This window comes from Equus quagga, chromosome 13, assembly GCF_021613505.1.
Source record: "Equus quagga isolate Etosha38 chromosome 13, UCLA_HA_Equagga_1.0, whole genome shotgun sequence".
Taxonomy (NCBI): Eukaryota; Metazoa; Chordata; class Mammalia; order Perissodactyla; family Equidae; genus Equus; species Equus quagga.
In genome coordinates, this window is record NC_060279.1 from 9,614,196 (window position 1) to 9,635,401 (window position 21,206).

Genomic DNA, 21,206 nt, shown 5'->3' on the forward strand with positions numbered 1-21,206 from the left:
ATGCCCAATAGCGTCTCTATCTGTTTCTCCTTTCCTTGTCTTCATTTCAGATGGCAAAGTCCATTCATAATTGTGAGATGGGCGTAGTATTTATTTTTGCTTCTGTTCACAAACCAAAATAGGAGGAGGTGCAAAGAATAGGAACACTTTAGTGTTTAGCAGGGGTTGGCTACTCTGCCCATGAAGATAATAGTGTTCAGAGCAACTTCCCTTATAAGAACCAGGAAGGGCCTGTTGGCCTTGAAGGTCACTCTGTTGGGGTTCAGCGAACGGCCAGCGATCACAACGGCGGTACTTGCTGCAGCTTCACTGCCTTCCTCATTTACCTGTGGGTCAAATAGGAAAGAAACTGCTACATTAACTACTCTGCAGTTCATTATAGGCAGGTAAATCATCCATGGACACAGCAATTCCTCAAAATGCTATTTGTTATCCAATAGAAAGGACATTGGGTCAGGTCGGGTTCTGTCCATAACCTTACTTTTACTCATTCTTTGAATATCGATGTAAGCACTTGTGTTCTTCCAAGCCTTGTGCTGGATAATAAGTGCTAGGGTTCCATTCAGATAACCCCTGAACTCAGAAATCTGGATGTACACAAGGTCGTCGCATTTCTGGCTGGCATTATTGTACATGGTATTACAAGAGGATTATTTTGTACGAGATGCTAAAAGAGATTTTCGACTCAAGATCAGAGCTCTATAGTTAAGAGAGTTTCACTCTTGGAGCATCAAGATCCCATATGTAACTATGTCAAGCAGCCACTGAGGACATAGGCCTATGAAAACAGGAGGGTACTCTGGCTGGATGAGATGAGTATTTCTTGGAGTAATAGACTGAAATAATGGTATTCGAACTTGCTGATAAGCAGAACTGCCATAGGTCTAGAGGGAAAAACCTTCAGAAAGTCTTCTTTGGAGCCCCAGAATATCACTAAGACTCTGTGCCTGCCTGTTACTGAAAGCACTTCAGATCCCTGAGCTTTGTGGAGCTGGTTGGTGATGTTCTCTCCCTCCCTTCTTCCTTACCTCCACCACCCAAGCCCCATCTCCTCATACTATTTCATGATCATTCTAGAAGTAAATTTAGGAGCAGACTGGAGTTTTTGTAAGACCAAGATCCTTTTATTCAAATCAGATTTCTGGTTTTTAATGACCTCCCATGAGATCTACAGTTAGTTGGGGTCCTGTATATTGAGAAGGTGTCAGTTGTGTTGTTTTTACTTCCAAAATCATTCATTCAGTCCTCATGTAAAATGCCTTGTTCTGACCTCAATATCTGTAAGATACATCCCTCTACTCTTGCTGTTGTCTTACAGGTCACTGACATCTATTGTCCTAAGGATTATATCCCCTCATCAAGGATTTGGGCGCCTAGCTCATAGGTTTTCTGTCCACCCTAACTCCTGCTATCATTTGACCTAGACAATTAAAATTCCTTGGTAGGAGACTCATGCAATACTCTAACCTCCCATTTCTTTCATCTCATCAAACCCAGTGAGCATTACTTTCGCTCTGCTTAAGCAAACCAGTCCCATGGCTACACTTTGAACTTGCCATCTCTCAGAACTAATCTACCATTTAAAATATGATTACATTATCCTCTCTCAGACTATAACCTTCTGTTTTTCAAGCTGTCGCATTTTTTCACTCCCATTACTATTAGTCAGACTTCCTCCTGTCCCTTGATCCCTCCACTTGCCGCAGAACTACATATTTCCACTGAGCTTGGACTCTGCAGCTATATTTACTGGCACCATGCTCTGAAACCTTCCTCTTCAACCACAACCTTCTTTCTTTGCAATTTCCTCAATCCTGTGACCTTCTCTGACTTTGGCCCATCTCATTTCCCTCACAGCCTGGTTCCTCCAAAGAGTAGTCTACACAAGCGGTTCCCAAGCCTGATTGTGCATGAAAGTCCCTTGAGGAGCTTCATAAATATACAGATTCTTAGGCCCCATCCTGGACTCTCCAAAAGTCAAGCTCCCCAGATAACTAATGCTATTGGTCCCTATTCAGTATTTGTTTGAGAACCAGAAGTTCTCCAGGCTTTACACAGCTATTACACTAGGAAAGGGTTCCCTGGGCACCTTAGTTGGAGCAACGCCAGGGTAAGCAATATTGAACTGTTTTCTTCACTGTGGAACTTCTCAGACTTCAACAAGCCAGTGTGTATTAATTCTTGTTAATTTCCCAAGAAAAGGATATACATTTATTTAACCGCCCACCGTTTTGTAATCTGCAGTGTAGTCTAGAGACCTAGTTCTCTGGAACACACTTTAGGACATGATCCACACTCACCAGCTGCCCCTCCTTACCTTCCCTTTGCTCTTCAACCACTACAGTTAGGCATATGACTCCACTATTCTGTCCAGATTCCTCAGGGAAAGGTAACCTATGATCACTTGTCAATCTTGTTACTAGATGCTTTCCATTTTCTTAAAGCTCCTCCCTGGTTTCCAGGAGCTCATACTCTCCTGGTTCTCCTCCTCTGAATTCCTTCTCAGTGGCCTTTGCTGGCTCATTTTCCTGTGTCACTCTCTCCTTAACGTTGTTCCTGCTTGACCTGCTTCAGGAGAGGTGGCGGGGGGGAGGGTGGGACAATTAGACCATGAGCCCTTCAGAGCAGGGCTATATTGAGCAATCCTCATGGAGGAGGGGCTACAGATTTGGGGTTTGACAGACGCTGAAATATGTCTTTTTCCACAGTTGTCTTCTGCTGTTCATGCATTGGTTATCTATACCATAAGAGCCAGTGGAGCAAGAACTCCAAAGTTACAGATCACATGAGATATGGATGTATTAAATAATAAAGCAGCATGGGAATAAAAAAGCAGCATAAGAAGAGAGAGCCCAGGGAGGTGTACTCACCTCGAGAAATGCCTTATGGAATGCATCTGAGACGTACAGGTCGCTCCGGCCTTCTGCAACAATACCTATAAGGAAGACCCAAGAAGCCTCTGTGAAATAGGAGAAAATTGGCTCTAACCCACAGAAAGGAATTCACTTTGAATTAAGGAGCTTTTTTAAAAGATAAGAAGAAATCCTCAACCCTCACCTAAAAATACTCCCAAAATAAATACATGTTAAAAATAATAAAGTACTTTGGGCTTATTCCGCCTGGCTCATGTGACTTTAATATCATGCTTCAGCTCTTGGGTGGGAGTAGAGGGGCAGTCTTCTTAAAGAAAAACTCACTCTATCTAGCAGGAATGTCTTTCTTTCCAGTTTGGCAACATTTTTAAGAGAGGGATTGGTTTTCAGACCTAATTTAAAGATAGCCCATTTAAAGATAATTCAAATTACCTAACATTATAAATGTCTTTTTAAACACAGAGATACTTTAATTAAGATTTTTAAAAGGTGGAGGCTTGGAGGAACCACACCAAGTGAACACCATTGCTGGAGTACCGTGACTGGGAAAAATTGGCTGTGTCTGTGCTAGTGACTTTAAGGAAAATACACAAGCCATTTGGAATATCAGGTGAAAGCCTATTAAATGTCAGCTATGCCTAGTTTGTGGGTCCTAGATGTCCCAGTTCTTAATCATATCTGTCTCTTTGCTCTGAATTTTGATGTCTTTTCAAGTTCTTCTCTATGTGGTCCCATCTCCTCTGTCAGTTACAGACTTAAAGGGTTCCAGTGCCAACTGGACCCATGGAGATCCAAAAGCAAACTCCCCCTTTTACAGAAGAGAAAACTAAGACGTTGAGAGGGAAAGGGATTTCCCTGAGTTAGCAGTAGAACTGGGATTAGAATCTAGATGTCCTGACTCGTTGCTCTTTTCTTTTTTTTAACGTTTCATTTTATTTTACGTTATTTTATTTATTTATTTTTTTGAGGAAGATTAGCCCTGAGCTAACATACACCACCAATCCTCCTCTTTTTGTTGAGGAAGACTGGCCCTGATCTAACATCTGTGCCCATCTTCCTCTATTTCATATGTGGGACGCCTGCCACAGCATGGCTTGATAAGTGGTGCGTAGGTCCATACCTGAGATTTGAACCAGTGAACCCGGGGCCACAGAAGCAGAGAACACAGGGCCACCGGGTCAGCCCCTCATTGCTCTTTTTTACTCTTTCTCCAACTCTTCCACCTTTGGTCAGACCAGCAGAGAGAGGAGGAAAGCCTTTCCAACACAAACCTGGAAGCTTGGACTTTTCAGGGTTGAATAGGTCCACAAGGCCCATGTCTTGTAGATGCTCCTTCACACTGAAGCTGTCCTCAATGCGGAAGCGGGGCATGTGGACCACCAGCAGCGTCTCTGTCAGCTCATCCAGCCACTCCTGAAGCACTTCTGGGGTGAGTTGCTGCTCCACCTTGGCCAAGCTCTTCTCAGGCTTGGGCAGGATGAGTACCATGGTGATGTCATCACCCTTGAAGGGCAACTCAATCACCTGGGTGCCTTCTGCCACACGCCGATAGTGGAACTTGCCTTCCTGGTACATCATGGATGCTGGACATGACTGTCCATCAGCCTTGTAGAAAGGTTCCTTCCTTGTGTTCTCAGGGCTGAACTTTGACTTCCACAGGCCCTGGAAGAAGATGCCAGGTGGGAGAATCATAAAGCAAGAGGACCAAAAACATCGTAGGAGAATTTTGACATGGGAAATACTCACATTATTTTATTACATTAATATGTAAGTATAATTATTAGGAAAAAAGAATAGAGAGATATGCATGAAAAGGTTAACAATGTGTCAGATGATGGAATTATGAATGATTTTTTTTCTGTGAACTTTTCTGTATTTCCCAGATTTTCAGCATTTGCTGAAAATTTACTTGCTTTTATAATGAGAAAAATAAGAACTATAACCAAGAACAACCCACTGGCTTCTTCACGAGACTCTTCAGTTTAAATCTAATTGCCTTTTGCTTTCTGCCTCCCACCAGCCTCTTTCTCAAAGGGCATCCTCCAAAATGCTGTGCTTTGCCCCTGATGAATAAAGGCTAGACACAGGCAATAACCCAGGGGGTCATCTGGGAGTACCACCAGGCAGAGGGGGAGTCCTGGCCAACTTCCTGTTCAAAGAGGGAGGGGATAAAAGACACTCCTTTGACATTTCTGAGTTGTAATAACCATTCCTTGTCATCTTCTGGCTCTTTGATTTTGAGACAAGTCATTTAACTCTTTGAGTGGTGGTTCTTCATCTATACAATTAGGAGCTGGTGATCACTAATATTTGTAGGATGCTGACTGTGTGCCAGAAACCACTCTAAGCATTTGACATGCATTAACTTATTCAGTCCCCTCCGTAACCCTGAAAGGGAGGTGTATCATTATTACCATTTTACAGATACAGAAATCGGGGCAGAGAAAGGTCTTAGGTAACTAGCCTGAGTTCACACAGTCAGAAACGGAAGAGTCAAGACTTAAACTAAATAATCTGTCTGAGCGGCCCAAGGTCTCACTTGTGATGTTATGAGGATCAAGACGGCTAGTGAATTGGAAAATTTTTCCATGAACCATAAAGGGCAATACACACTATGGAAACGCAACCTACTCCAGTCTTGGGAGAGAGAACCCCCGAGTGACAGAGTGGTTGGCAATAGCAGTGACTGGCTAAACCTCTGGGCCCTGTGGCGGGGACGGATGCATATGGAGCGTGACGCAGGATGGGCAAATCTGCCACAATTCTACCTGCCTTAAATTGGTGGCCCTCCTGAGTATCAGTGATATGTTTATTCCCAGTACCCTCTCCTTCATTCTCCTTCCTGAATGTAATCGAGTTGGAACGGTCTTTAGAACTCTTGACTCTCTGAGAAAGATAAGGCCATCTGCATGATCAAATCACAGGCCTCCACAAAGTTTGCAGTTAGTCTGGCACCTGGAGGTTCAGAAGCTTCAGGCAAGGGGAAATTTGAGTCACTGTAGGAGCTAGATGATGGCGAAAATCTCATCATTGAAGATTATCGATAGACTCTGTCACTTTGTCCCAGATTTCAAAATGGAGTTAAGTGGGCAGCAGAAATTATCACATATATATGAGAATTTGTCACCATGCATGCCTTTCTGCTTGGCATGCTGGATTTGTGAGTGTGGGCATTGGGCCCAGAGATACTACCAGGCCCCCCTGGAGCTCAGCCCGGCAGCCATAGCCCTAGACATGGTTCTAGAGTCTCAGCAAATTTGTATTTCTGCCCAGACCATTCATGTACCACTTCTCAGAAAGGATCTACCTACACATGCCCACTGGTGTGCAAGAGGGTGAGCTAGAGGGCAAGAGGTCATCCCTGGGGTCTCTCCAGGGCCATTTTGAGTACCTTGAAGTAAATGGTGTTGACCAGCACCAGAACAGTGAGCTCATTGATGGCTCCATGGGGAATGACGTCAGTGATACGTCCTTCAGTCTTATTGGATATCCACTGGTTGATGGTCGCTCTGGACTGCTCCGCATTTTCCTGAGGGAGACAGGAAACAAGCCTACCCACCTGTGCTGTTCAATCAGTTTCTCCATGTCCCCGTGCAGCATTTTATTTTGTTCATCATCCCTCTGTCCTTTTCTACCATCTAGTTAAGCCCTCTCTCTAACCCAGATTGGGGAAACCTCACATATATAGTATAGCACCACGAATCTTCCATATAGTTAATAAATATTAACAGAAAAAAAGAGAAATAGGAAGAAATAAAGGAACAGTAAAGGAGAAAACAGTCATGGAAAAAGAAAACAAAATATTATCTTCTCTGACTTTGGAAACCTGAACTCACAAGACTTCAGGTTTCCAAAACATGTTCTATGGGAAGCTAATGAGTGATTGGGGGGCAAGGGAGTGTGGCGTGGCAGGAGGGATACCCATGTGATCAAAAAAATGTGAGAAATGATGACAATACAAAGGCAATAATAGACTTCTTTGTTGCAGGACTTCTCTTAACACTTAATAGGCTCATCTGCTTCACGGTTCTCCAAGAGGAGACTATAACATGCACCATACACCAATTTTATTTGACCATGGTAATTTTTAAAAATTAAACTAATAGGAAATCTTGTAGGATTGGAATCTCCAGAATATGTTTTGGTATATATTTTAACTTGATGGATGAAATGAAGAATTTATTATTTATACAGCTTTTTCAGAGCAACCACTACAAGCCGTAGATACCATTGATTTCTCAGTTTCAAGCAAGAATAAGTATTCCAGGGGTTCTGACTCATAGTCACTCCCTCCGCCTGCCTTCAACTAGCAGAGGAGTGTTAATTTGGATCCCGCTTCTCCATCTCCTCAGTCTCAGTAGAGAGGAAGAACTCTGAGGTCAGGGGTGACATCTGCAACTCACCTTGAAGTCCAGGGGCTTGAGCTTGGCTCCATAGACCACCTCACTGATGTCTTGGTAGGTCTCATTGAAGGTAAGGGATTTCTCTCCAAAAAGGCGATTGGCGGATACCAACTCGGAGGATTTATTGGCTTTTCGATAAAGTCGGCAGTTCAATTTGGCAAAGAAAAAGTGGATCTGATCAGATGTTTTCTCAGAGATAGTATCAAACTTAAAAACCTGTGGAGAACAAAAGAAAATGGTAGTGGGTCCGGTGAGGCCACCTAGCTAACATGGGTGGTGAGCACAATGCTGGTCAACCCCTGACTAACAGCCACCTCAGTTGTGAGCTCCTTCAAGCCCTATGCCTGGCACAGCATAAATTCTCAGCTCATGTTTTCTAAATAAAAAAAGAAGAGTAGGAAGGAGAAAGGGAAAAAGAAACACAAAGAGACTGGGATACCACCAAAAGTCTCTGAAGGGCTCTTCACCCATACACAGATATTTTCTTGGGGATCCCAGCAACAAGCCTGGGCAGAAGGGCTTTAGGCTGTACCTCCATCAGCTCCTTGAGGGTGTTGTCACAGGCACCCAGCTTGGTCATAGCAAAAGCTGTGGAGATACTCAGGGGTGACAGGAAAATGTTGTCGCTGTCATTCTTGAAGTCTGCCAGGTGCTGATAGAAGGCGGTGGCAAAGCGGGAATTGGCCTTGGACAGTTCCCAGACCCGCCGGTTGGTGGCCTCAGGGATCTTCTGCTCAGAGCCCTCATCCTCAGTTGCCTTCTTCTCTGGGGACCGGTATATGCACATAGGATTCACAGGAATGTCCCGAGGCTTGGCTGTGCAGATGTCCTCCACAGGGCTCCAGTGACAGGTCACACAACCCCAGAGGCCGAAGAGCAGCAAGGAGAGAAGACATACCCTCCTATGGGGGACAGAAAGCTGAGTTTAGCTAGACTAGGAGACTTCCTATCCCCTCTGCCCACCACAGACTTGTCCCAGTAAGCATAGGATTCCAGCCCACCTGGGGTAACCAGCAGGAGGGCCAAAACCTTTGAAAAGTACAAGCGCCCAGGACAAGTCCAGTCCTAGACTCCTTGCAAGTGGAAGTTTCCATTTGCCTGGACCTAGTCATGTTGAAATGAGAGTCACCTATTGAAGCAACTGATGCTTATTAGAAGTATCGTGTGCCCAAGGCTCCATACCGGGAGAAAGAAAGAATGCAGAGCTTCCACTTGGTGAGATGGGACTCGCAGGGGAGAAAAATAGGCCAGGAACCTTAGTGCCCAGTGAAGAGTTAGGGCAGTAGGAGGAGCCATCTACAGAAGCTGTGTGGGGGAGACCTCAAAGACGGATGGAATTTAACCTGGACTTTAATCCAAACTTACCAGGAATTTAATCCTGGTAAAGGATTAGAGATTCTGATTGATGCGGCAGAGAGATTACAGTAATACAAGTGGGGTAAGAAGGAGTGAGTGGGGCAAAGGCATTACCATGTGCTGGAAACCCAAATCTCTAGCTCCAGCCCTAACCCTTCCACTGAGCTCCAGACCAGTTGTTTGCTGGACAATTCCACCTGGATGTCCTGCAGATTCCGTAGTGAAATACCACAAGACTGAACTCGTAACTCTCACCCACATGCTCACTTCTCCTTCTGTGTCCTCCAACTCAGCAAACAGGCCCTTCATGAGCCCTGTCAGCCAGTCCAGAAATCTGGGGGCCACTCTGGCTTCTTACCTCTCACCCTCCACATTTAGTCAGACCCTAGATTCAATCAATTCTGTTCCCCTGCTCGCACTGCCTTAGTTCAGGCACTCATCATTGTCTGTTGCCTGGAAATTTTAATACATTCCCACATGGGTTCACTAAAGTTAAATGAAACTAATCTCACTTTCAAAAAAAAGAGATTAGCATATTATGAGAATTGAGACCCAATTAAGCAAACCAAGAGATAAACTCTCTTGTAATATTTTTGTAGACAAGACAAGGTGGGCCAGGGGCTCCTTCTGGCTGACTTGGGGTCCGTGGATCTAGAGAAGGGAGTCTGGATGTGGGTACTGAGTCTTCTCAATCTTCCCCTGGCAGAAAAAGACAGGCATGCAGTGCAGAAAGGATTTGCTGAGGCGGTCTGCTGAGCACGTGCGGGGCTGGCTGGAAGCTGGGGACAGCTGAGGGTGCTTGACTTCATGCGTGATCTGAGCCCCTTAAAGAGCAGAGGCACCGAGTGGGAGAGAAGTGGAGGCACTGAGGGAGGTATGGAAGGCAGGGTGAAGACGCAGACAGACAGTACCTTGATGTTCATCTCCCCATCTTGCTGGCCTTCTGATACCCATTTTGTCCCTGAGCTACCTTAAGAAAAACAAGTGGAGGCTGAGAGGGCCCTGGGAGCTCTGTTAAGCACAAAAAACCCCAAGATGATTGAGCCATAGCCTCACTTCTAGCTTCCTGTAATAGCCCAGATCAAGAAGGGGAAGCGTGTGGTGTCGCAGGAGGAGGGAATCTCACTGTGAGGAAAGGAAATAGGGCTGCAATCCTTTAGTCAAATGTCACCGAGATCTTGGGCAGGATGGGGGAAGGCAACCAAGCGGAAGGAGAAGGAAAAAGGGAGTTAGGAGGTCCTCACAGATTAAATTTGCCCTCATTTCAGATGTATGGCAGGCCCAGGGATTCCCCTTAGAGTGTCTCCTGGCTGCTGTGAGGGCTGGCACTGGCACAGCGTCTTCACACAAGGGAAGACATCCCCTTTGTTTCTTGAGCTAAGAACCCAAGGTGTGGCTTAGGGAAGGCCTTAGCCCAAGAGGAGGGTGGGAGGGAGGGCCCCTGGAATGACGTCTTCCAAAGAAGTCTTTGATTGTAACTACCAGAGAGAGGGCCTGGTCTTCTCGAAGGTGTCAAGGTCATCCTCGAGTGTCATTCAGAGGTCAGAAAACCCGGTGAGGGCATGCAAAGGGAAATCTCACCCCTCTTACCTTTTTGCAGCAGCTACAGTTTCTATCCCACTGGAAAACATGGTGGCTAATCTTCCACAGGGCTGGGTGAGTGGAGATGGTGTGGTGTGAGGCAATCTCTCTGAAAACTGGTTCTTTCCTCTAAATCTGACTGAGGTTCCAGAGGCTGGGGTTGGGGAGGGAGCTGGTGAGGAGGGAAGGACTGAGGTCAAAGGCTGATGACCAGCTCCCAGGGTTAAGCAAAGTGTAGAGCCCAGTGTTGTTTAATTAGTAGAGAAGTTTTAAAGTTCAGTCAGGTCCAGGGAAAGCAAGGCCCACCTTTCTTACCCATACTGCCCTGCTCTCTTCTTCATCTTTACAGAAAAGGAAAACGAGAACATGTTCACAGATTCAAACTTGGTCAGAAAATGCCTGACTAAGACTTTGTCTGCAGGAGTTTTTTCCTGTTGAACCAAACCAAGAGATAGAAAATAGATGACTATAACTAGCCACGTTGAATGTCCAGAAACTTCTAGCCTTCTACCTGCTCGGTGAAATACCCTCTCTTTCACAGCTTTCTTTAGGGAAAGAGAGAGGAAGAGAGTCCAGAATATCTAATCAGAGAGGGGAGAAGAGGAATATTCTGAAACAAGTTGCTGCCTTCAGACTTCTAAGAGCCAACGTGTCCGTGACCCAGACCAGGACACACAGTGGTCCTCCTGTGGTCCAAGAATGGAAACTTTCTCCACTCAGCCCTGAAGTGATGGGACGGGGCGACAAGCGCAGGGGCATCAGGATGCATGCCAAGGCTGATTCTAAGGTGGATGAGCTGGTTGGGGAGACATGTAGGAAAATCCTGCTAGGGGATCTGGAGACAGAGTGAGGGGCAGGTGAAAAATGTACAAGCAACCGCTGAAATACTTCTTTAAAAGCAAACAAACCAATTTCTTTGTGTGTATTATTTTTACTTATTTTATTTATTGGAAAATTACATGGGTTCAAACTAATGGAGATAAAGCGCAGGTTTATTTATATAACCCTCTTCCTAAAGAGCCAAAAACAGTATCACAAAGATTGCTGCAACAGTTTTCAGAAGATAAGTATGCCGACTTCTGTGTGATTGAAGACTCCTTGAAGTTGATACAGTCATAGGAATTCTAGAAAGTTCTTTATTCATTAGACAGGAAATCTCTGTCCAGACTGAAGCTGTGTCCAAGTTCTTGGATGATTTAGACCCTGAACACCTCAAGGACCCCTGTGTGCAGTGTCAACAGTTACAAGGAATTGTCCTAAAAGGCCCCAGAACTCTCAGAGGCTCCTTGTCACTCTAGATTAAAGACAATTGAAAAGTCTCCTGTTCAACAACTTGTGTCCAATAAACACAAGAGCGCTACCTGTACCAGCAGGCGCTGTTCTAGGGGCTGGGGACTCCAGTCAGGGGAGACAGGCAGCAATCAAATAAAGAATCAGTTTATAAAAAATAAATATATATGGGGCTGGCCCCGTGGCACAGTGGTTAAGTTTGCACATTCCACTAGGGTGGCCCAGGGTTTGCTGGTTTGGATCCCGGGTGTGGGCGTGGCACCACTTGGCAAAAGCCATGCTGTGGTAGGCGTCCCACATATAAAGTAGAGGAAGATGGGCGCAGATGTTAGCTCAGGGCCAGTCTTCCTCAGCAAAAAGAGGACGATTGGCAGGAGATGTTAGCTCAGGGCTAACCTTCCTCAAAAAAATTAAAAATAAATAAATAAATAAATGTATGGGCTGTTGGTCAGGTGTTAGTAAGGGCCATGGAGAACAATGCAGGGCAATACAGGGCAAGGGAATAGGAGGTGATGGGGGAGGTAGGGAGGTTGCCATTTTCAAAAGGGTGGTACGAAAGGCCTCCCTTATGAACTGACATTAAGAGACAAGAACAAAATGAGAGAGGGAGCCACGTAAATACCTTTGGGAAAAGCTGTCCACATAGATGAACAGGAAATACAAAGATCTTGAGGTGGGAACATGCTGATCAGACCTGTCGTTCCAGCTTGCAGGAGTCGTGAGATTTGTGCCTTGAAAACAAGGTCCTCAGAAGAGAGCAGATGAGTGGGCCCAGCACAGGGGTGGAGGAGGTTTGGTGAGCATCTGCAGGAAAAAAGATAAGGGTGCAGATACCCCCGGCCAGGTCATTGGGAACTATACATCACAGGTTGAGCTTAATTTTTTCATTCACTCATCAAGCCATATGATCATTATTTAACAAATATTTAATAAATGCCTGTATGTACCAGGCATGGCGCTGGCCTGGGCATGTAAAGATGACTGTGCCCTCAAGGAGCTCTGTGCCTCATAGCAGAACCAAGACGTGAGGATAAACGTGCCAATCAATGCTACTGGTCATATGACTGAAGTGTGTACAGGGAAGGGCATACAGGAGGGTCTGGTCAATGGAGCGGGGGTGGGAGGAGGACGATCTGGAGGTGAGAATGTTGTAAGAATTTTGCTAGACTAAGGCTTAAAAATCTTTTTCTATTTTGAAATAATTTCAGACTAATAGAATAGTTGCAGAAATAGTACAAAATATTCTTGTACACCCTTTACCCAAATTCTCCGGTGTTAACACTGTTAACATTTTACCACATTTGCTTTCCATTCTCTCTCTCTATATGTATATTTATACACGAACATATAATACATATATAATAATAATATAAATTATTTTTCTGTACTGTTGATAGTAGTTTGAAGATATAATGCCCTTTTACCTCTAAATAGTATGAAGTTCCTAAAGACAAGGACTTTATATAGCACGGTGCAGTGATCAACGTCAGGAGATTGACGTTGATACCGTACTATTTTCAAACCTATAAACTTAGTCTAGGTTTGTCAGGCATCCTGCTCGTCTTCTTCACAGCAGTGCTTCTCAAACCTTTTGGTCTCAGGATCCTTGTATAGTCTTGCTGAATAACCTCTAAATGTCATTATTTAAATAGTTATATATTAAAATTGTTTGACTTCATGCATACACTGAAAGGTCTTGGGACCATCCTAGGGTGCATGGACCACACTTTGGGAAATGTCAATTTATACCCCCCCCCAAAATTTTTTTTTCCTTTTCCTAGTCCAGGACCATACATTGCATTTAATTGTTATGTCTCTTTAGTCTTGTCTAGTTTGGAATAGTTGCTCTCTTTTCTTTGTCTTTCATGACTTTGGCGTTTTTTGAGAGTATAGGCCAGTTGTTTTGTGAAGAACGTCTCTCAATTTGTGTATATCTGAGGTTTCTTCAGGATTAGATTCAAGTTATACTTTTCTTGGGAAGGAAACTACAGAAGTACTAGTGTGTTCTTCTCGGTGCGTAGCATTAGGAGGCACATGATGTCGATTTGTCCCATTACCAGTGGTGTTAACTTTGATCGTTTGGTTAAGATAGTGTCTGCCAGATTTCTTTCTCTGCTGTAAAATTACATTTCCTCTTTTTTTTTAAAATAAGTATCTTGTGGTAAGATACTTTGAGAATATGTAAATATACTATTTTTTACCCAACTTTCACCTGTTAATTTTAGCATCCCTCAATGGTCCTTTCGCAAGACATTTTTTTTTTTTGAGGAAAATTAGCTCTGAGCTAACATCTGCCGCCAATCCTCCTCTTTTTGCTGAGGAAGACTGGCCCTGAGCTAACATTCGTGCCCATCTTCCTCTACATTATATGTGGGACGCCCACCACAGCATGGCTTGCCAAGCTGTGCCATGTCTGCACCTGGGATCAGAACTGGCAAACCCCAGGCTGTCGAAGTGGAACATGCGCACTTAACTCCTGCGCCACCGGGCCGGCCCCCTGCAAGACTTTTTAAGCACTGTACTTTCCTATTTCCCATCCGATTCCATTAAAGTGATTATTGTTAAAATCATTAGAATTAAAAGAGATTGACTAAATTAGACAACACACTCTCTTGCTAGAGTGTGAGGAAATGGGCTCTTTCACTCATTGCTGGTGGGAGTGCAGAGTGCTATTACCCTTTGAAGGGACATTTGGCAATACCAAAATTATAAATGAATTTACCCTTTGAGCTGGAAATCCCACTTCAGGAAATGTCTCCTACAGATGCATCTGCATAGGTATAAATGAAGTCACCAACGGTACCTGATTTGCAACAGCACAAGATTAAAGACAACTCCCGTCTACGAAGGACTCATTAAATAAACCAAAGTACATCCGTGCTCTGGAAAACTGTGCCCTGTCAAAAAGAAGGAGGGTGCTTGCTTTGTACTGATATGGAAGGATCTCCAGGATAATTAACTGCAAAAAAAGCAAGCTCAGAGCAGTGTTTATAGTGTGCTACCCTGCGTGTCACAAAGCAAGATTTTAGGGGTGAGGGCTGGACAGACAGGGGTGGGAGTAAGACTTATCAATATGCACCTTCCTAGTTAGTTTTCTATTTGGAACATGTCAGTATATCGCCTCTTCAAAGAGGTCTCGACTTTGTGAGCAACAAGGGTGTTGGTGTGGCATTCCACAGAGCTTGGAGAGAGGGCGTGACAGGCAGCTGAACCCCTGACTGGTGACGCGGGAGAAAGGGAGAGTGAGAGAAGCCAGGTGGGAGTGTCTGCAGAGGGACAGAGGATGTGCCTGCCCCGCAAAATAATTGGTTTTTTTGTTCCTTCTCCTTCTCCCCAAAGCCCCTAGTACATAGTTGCATATTCTAGTTGTGAGTGCCTCTGGTTGTGCTTTGTGGAACGCCGTCTCAACATGGCCTGATGAGCAGTGCCATGTCCGCGCCCAGGATCCGAACCGGCAAAACCCTGGGCCGCTGCAGTGAACTTAACCACTAAGCCCCGGATTTCTAAAGGCTGTATAATCCATTGTCTCTAATTTAACCATTACTTTACAGCTAGATGTTAGTTCAGGTCAAGTTCTTTACATATTTGAATATGATAATAATAGGTGCCATTTAAAAACACTCAGTACATACCAGGATCTGTGCTCAGTGCTTTATAAGCACGAGCTTATATAATTCTCTCGCCAGCTCCACCAGGAAGATATGAGGCCCAGTGTACAGATGACAAAACTGCTATTCGCAAGGGCTAAGAACTTGCCCCAAATCACAAAGCTAGCAAAGCTGAGATTCAAACCCTTGTGTGCTCCCACATGTCTGTGCTCTTACGTGATAGCTCTGAAGAAAACGTCCATGATTTCCAAGGTTAAAACTCACAGCATCCAATTGTTTTCCTTGGGACAAGATATGTCACCATCTGATTCTTCTCCTCTTCATTTTTCTCTGTCAAGTTTGTCCATGATTCCCTCAAAATCCAAGGCCCAGAAAGGAACCCAGGGGCTGCCATCTTTTTCTTTGATTGCCCATATTTTATTAGGAAGCGTTTGTCTCTGTTGCACATTCCACATGAGATTTTCGGTTCGTCTTTGGCAGTCTTTAACCTAGTCTCTGGCTCTCATTGCACACGGCTGCCCTTGGCCTTCACTGCACAGATTTTGATGACCTCTGAATCCCTTTCCTCTTGGTTCATCTTAGACTGGCTTGAAGAGTAAAGGAAAAAAGAGCTTGTATGCTGCCAAACTAATTTGTGACTCTCTCCGTATGTAAATAAATTCACACACACACATTGTTATCAGTATTCTGTAAAGTGTTTTAACAATTGTGCATATTTAAATATATAAAGATTTTTTAAATCAAATTCCTCATGGAAACTTCTAACCATTTCTGGAATGGGCAGCAGACTTCTTAAGAACTTTTATCAGGTAAAAATTCATTTCTGAAAAGGATTCCCTACTTTCGTGTGGCACTATTTTTCTCTACTCTGAGTGGAAACAAGTTCAGAAGGAGCCCAAAGGACCTCTCTGTGCTTTGCTGCGTTAGGGGTACATTTGAGGAGCTGTGGAGAGGAAGGAATGTCGTGTTCAAACCCCCTCCCTTTTTTAATACTTCCTTTAAGGTCTGTAATATAATAAAAAAATTCCTCTTTCCCCAGCCCTGCCTCTAGTCTCAGTAGTAACTCCGATGAGCAGGTAATTCAGCCGGACCTTGCCATTGCCTCATATCCTGGGCTGTTCTATTTGTTTCTTTGGATCCAAGAGTAAGACCTTGGCAGGGGACAAACAGTAGAGCAGAGCTCCTGCTGTGGTTACTGAGTAACTCAAAGCTTAACTCTTCCATAGAAATTTGGCCAAACATCTAGCACGAAAAACAGTCATCTCCAACGCCCTTGGGTTTCCATTTCACTAGGTGGTTATGACATTTTAATAAAGGCGAAGTAAAGTTTATCAAAATAAATCCTGCATTATCACCTGGCAGCTTTCAGGTGAGACGCTCAAAGCATCTCACTGGAAATTGTCCAAATTCTCATAACTGTTGGAAAGGTCAGTTTTAGTTCCAGAGAAACCAAACCAAAACAACAAATATTTATTGAACATGTCAAGTGCACATGCCACTGGGTCTTGAAAGTACCAGGTACTGAATAAATATTTGTGTTTGAAGAAACCAAGGTTCAGAGTAGCTTTGTTGACTTAACAGGAAAATACTTTAAATTCATCCCAAATGGAAAGTTAAGATTATCAAGGAAAGTCAAAATGCTTACTTATACCAGGGAATTGACACCTTGATGAACAGAAACACTGGGCAAGGGTATTCTTGGGAGGTTGAGCAAGAGAGAACTGCATGCAGTCAAAGCTCATTGCTTCCACATTAGCCCAGGAAGTTGTAGGTGGTAAAAGAGACAGAGAGAGAGAAGACAGACAGCAGAGGCAGAGGGAGTGGGAGAAAGTTCCCTGGAGAGATAGGGGACAGGTTGGATAGACCCAGAAACATGAGAAAGAAACTCATAGTAAAGCTAAGGCCATGGGTCTGTGTTTTGGTAAGTAGAGGTCAATCACCTGAGGGTGCCTCTTACGCACCTCTGCCAAGGGCTGCTCCAGCAAACTTGACCAAGTCCATTTCAGGAGTGAGGCAGAAACGAGGGTCTAGGAATCAATGTGGCTTGGCACGTTTTATCCCATCAGGACACATGGTTGGTTTCAGGCCCCTCCTAACAGCCAGTGCTGAAAACCAACAGGTGCTCCTTGGGTACAGGTTGTTCTAACTCCGAAAGAAACAAGGTTCAGGGATGTCATCTTGGGCGACTACGCAAGCTCAGCTCACCAGGGAATGGTGCTGGAGGCAAATCCCTCGAGCTGCTCACTGTTAGAGAAATGGGCCAGCCCGCTCTGGAGAGGAAACCGAGCCAGGCCCTAGGTCCAGGACTTCATCGGTTTCCCTAGCTTGTCAGGATAACCGAAGGCCTAGTCAGTTACATGAAGACAAGGGCAAGGGTAGGGACTGAGGAAACTTAGAGGACACCTTTTAGACCATAATAACCTGAACATTTTTGGACTTGGGAGGATAAGAAGGCAGTGATAAACTGAGATGACTGTAGGTTTTCCTTGAAACTGATTATTTTCAAGGGCTTTGATACTGCAAAGGTAATTTTTTCCCTTTAACTTAGTGATACAGGAGCATACAGAGAGCTTAGTCAAGGCAACTGTGGGAAGCAGCTAACTTTGGCGGTACCCGTGTGGCTGTTTAGTAATGCCAATCGTGCCATTTGTTCTCAAGTTAAACACTCAAACACTGTTTCAAAATTCCTCCCCTCCTCTTCACTTCCAAAGTCCTGGTGCAGGTCCTTTTTATTTCTTGTAAGTCTACTGCAACAGATTCATAACTGGGCCCTCTGCCTCATGTCCTATTCCGCTTCAAATCACAATACAGGCATACTTCTTTTATTGCACTTCAGATACTGTGTTTTTTTACAAATTGAAGGTTTGTGGCAACCCTGCATCAAGCAAGTCTATCAGCGCCATTTTTCCAACAGCATTTGCTCACTTTGTATCTCAGGGTCACATTTTGGTAATTCTTGCAATATTTCAAACATTTTAGTTATTATATTTGTTATGGTGATCTGTGATCAGTGATCTCTGATGTTCCTATTTAATTGTTTTGGGGGGCACAAACCGTGCCCATATAAGATGACAAATTAATCAATAAATGTGTGTTCTGAGTGCTCCACTGATCAACCGTTCCCCCCGTCTCTCTCCCTCTCTTTGCACTATTCCCTGAGACGCAACAATATTGAAATTAGGCCAATTAATAACCCTACAATGCTCCGGAGTGTTCAAGTGAAAGGAAGAGTCACACGTCTCTCACTTTAAACCAAAACCTAGAAATGAAGAGGCTTAGTGAGGAAGGCATGTCAAAAGCCAAGATAGGCCAAAAGCTAGACCACTTGTGCTAAATAGCCAAGTTGTGAATGCAAAGGAGTTCTTGAAGGAAATTAAAAGTGCTACTCCCGTGAACACATGAATGATAAGAAAGTGAAACAGTCTTATTGCTGATAAGGAGAAAGTTGTAGTGGTCTGGATAGAAGATGAAACCAGCCAAAACATTCCCTGAAACCAAAGCCTAATCCAGAGAAGGCCCCAACTCTCTTCAATTCTATGAAGGCTGAGAGAGGGGAGGAAGCTGCAGAAGAAAAGTTTGAAGAAGCAGAGGTTGGTTCATGAGGTTTAAGGAAAGAAGCCGTCTCCATGACATAAAAGTGCCAGGGGAAGCAGCAAGTGCTCATGTAGAAGCTGCAGCAAGTTCTCCAGAAGATCCAGCGAAGCTAATTCATGAAGGGGGCTACAGTAAACTACAGATTTTCAATGTAGATGAAACAGCCTTGTACTGGAAGAAGATGCCATCTAGGACTTTTGGAGCTAGAGAGAAGTCAATGCCTGGCTTCAAAGCTTCAAAGGACAGGCTGACTCTCTTGTTAGGGGCTAACGTAGCTGGTGAAGTTGCATTGCCTTTAAGTTGAAGCCAGTGCTCATTTATCATTCTGAAAATCCTAGGGCCCTTAAGAACTACGCTAAATCAACTCTGTGTTCTATAAATGGAACAACAAAGCCTGGATGAAAGTACACCTGTTTACAACACGGTTTACTGAATATTTTAAGCCCACTGTTGAGAACTACTGCTCAGAAAGAAAGATTCCTTTCCAAATATTACTGCTCATAACAGTGCACCTGGACACCCAAGAGCTCTGACGGAGATGTGCGACATCAATGCTGTTTTCATGCCTGCTAACACAACATCAATTCTGCAGCCCATGGATCAAGGAGTAGTTTTGACTTTCAAGTCTTATGGTTTAAGAAATTCATTTTGTAAGGCTGTATAGCTGCCATAGATAAGGATTCCTCTAATAGATCTGGGAAAAGTAAATCAAAAACCTTCTGGAAAGGATTCACCATTCTAGATGCCACTAAGAACATTTGTGATTGGTTCATGGGAAGAGGTCAAAATATCAACATTAACAGGAGTTTGAAAGAAGTTGATTTCAACCCTCATGGATGACTTTGAGGGGTTCAAGACTTCAGTGGAGGAAGTAACTGCAGCTGTGGTGGAAATAGCAAGAGAACTAGACTTAGAAGTGGGGCCTGAAGATGTGGCTGTGTTGCTGCAATCTCATGACAAACTTTAACAGAGAGGAGTTGCTTCTTATAGATGAGCAAAGAAAATGGTTTCTTTTTTTTTTCTAAAGACTTTTTAGTTTTTCCTTTTTCTCCCCAAAGCCCCCCAGTACATAGTTGTATATTCTTCATGTGGGTCCTTCCAGTTATGGCATGTGGGACGCTGCCTCAGTATGGTTTGATGAGCAGTGCCATGTCCGCGCCCAGGATACGAACCAACGAAACACTGGGCCGCCTGCAGCAGAGCGTGCGACCTTAACCACTCGGCCACGGGGCCAGCCCCAAAAGTGATTTCTTGAGACAGAATCTACCCCTGGTGAAGATGCTGTGAAGCTTGTTGAAATGACAACAAAAGCTTTAGAACGTAGTTGGTAAAGCAGTGGGAAGGTTAGAGAGGATTGACTCCAATTTTGAAAGAAGTTTATGTTATCAAACAGTATCTCGTACTACAGAGAAATCCTTCATGAAAGGAAGTCAATCAATGTAGCAAACTTCATTGTTGTCTTTAGAAAATTTCCACAAGCACCCCAACTGTCAGCAACCACCACCCTGATCAGTCAGCAGCCATCAATATTGAGGCAAGACCCTCCACTGGCAAAAAGATGATGACTCGCTGAAGGCTCAGATGACGGTCAGTATTTTTAAGCAATAAAGCTTTGTGTGTGTGTGTGTGTGTGTGTGTGTGTGTGTGTGAAGAACATTGGCCCTGAGCTAACATCTTTACCAATCTTCCTCTATTTTGTATGTGGGATGCCACCACAGCATGGCTTAATGAGCAGTGTATAGGTCTGTGCCCAGGATCCAAACCCATGAACCCTGGGCTGCTGAAGTGGAGCACATGAACTTAAGCACTACGCCACTGGGCTGGCTCCAATATAAAGTATTTTTTAATTAAGGTATGTACATTGTTTTTTCAGATTTAATGCTATTGCACACTTAATAGACCACAGTATAGTGTAAATCTAACTTTTATATGCACTGGGAAGCCATAAACTTTGTATGGCTCACTTTATTGCGACATTCACTTTATTGTGGTGGTCTGGATACGAACCCTCAGTATCTCCAAGTTATGCTTGTAATCACGTCACTCTCTGGCTTAAAATTTTTGCTGGTTTTTAATTGCTAAAGGATGAAATCCAAACTCAGAATAGTACACAAAGCTTTTCAAGACCCGGCCTCAACATATCTTTTCTACCTATCTCAGCTCCTTGAAGTTCTGTTATGAGGCCACACTCTTTCACAATTGTGTAGATGCTCCCAGGGCAGGAGTCTCCACTCCTCACCTTGTCCATCCTATAAACCTTCCACATCTTTCAGGATCAACTCTTCAGATGTAAAGACTTTCCTGAATCACCATGCTGCTCCAGCCTTACACATTTTCCTTTAAGCAGTCCCCGGGTGGTGCTAATTATGTCTTACATCTCATTCATTTCACTAAAATTTATTTATTTATTTATTTTTTAAGATTTTTTTTTTTTCCTTTTTCTCCCCAAAGCCCCCCAGTACATAGTTGTATATTCTTCATTGTGGGTCCTTCTAGTTGTG

At 44.0% G+C, this 21,206-nt stretch overlaps 2 protein-coding genes across 3 annotated transcripts in view; one reads left to right on the top strand and one right to left on the bottom strand.

Moving 5' to 3' along the window:
* ZBTB37 (zinc finger and BTB domain containing 37) overlaps window positions 1-2,864 on the top strand; it is a 30,328-nt gene extending 27,464 nt beyond the window's left edge. For both annotated transcript variants that reach the window (XM_046680908.1, XM_046680911.1), the window contains one exon: window positions 2,709-2,864. The gene's annotated coding sequence lies outside the window, so the exon portion shown is untranslated. The remainder of the gene's footprint in view (window positions 1-2,708) is intronic.
* SERPINC1 (serpin family C member 1) lies at window positions 71-15,368 on the bottom strand. Its single transcript, XM_046680905.1, has 10 exons — window positions 15,328-15,368; window positions 14,226-14,273; window positions 12,126-12,307; window positions 10,223-10,385; window positions 7,809-8,178; window positions 7,277-7,492; window positions 6,265-6,402; window positions 4,145-4,535; window positions 2,871-2,935; window positions 71-326 (listed from the first exon to the last, which is right to left on the bottom strand). Exons 1-10 carry the CDS (start codon window positions 15,351-15,353, stop codon window positions 156-158), a joined length of 1,770 nt encoding a protein of 589 aa, XP_046536861.1. The 5' UTR covers window positions 15,354-15,368; the 3' UTR covers window positions 71-155.
* Between the last annotated feature and the right edge of the window lie 5,838 nt (window positions 15,369-21,206).

Excerpts from the sequence above, each read along its gene's own strand:
- SERPINC1 (XM_046680905.1), bottom strand. The coding sequence starts at position 15,353 with ATGGACGTTTTCTTCAGAGCTATCAC. Across the intron at positions 8,179-10,222 it reads ACTGTAGCTGCTGCAAAAAG|GAGGGTATGTCTTCTCTCCT; the intron begins GTAAGAGGGGTG and ends TGTCCCCCATAG. Across the intron at positions 6,403-7,276 it reads TCAAGCCCCTGGACTTCAAG|GAAAATGCGGAGCAGTCCAG; the intron begins GTGAGTTGCAGA and ends TGTCTCCCTCAG.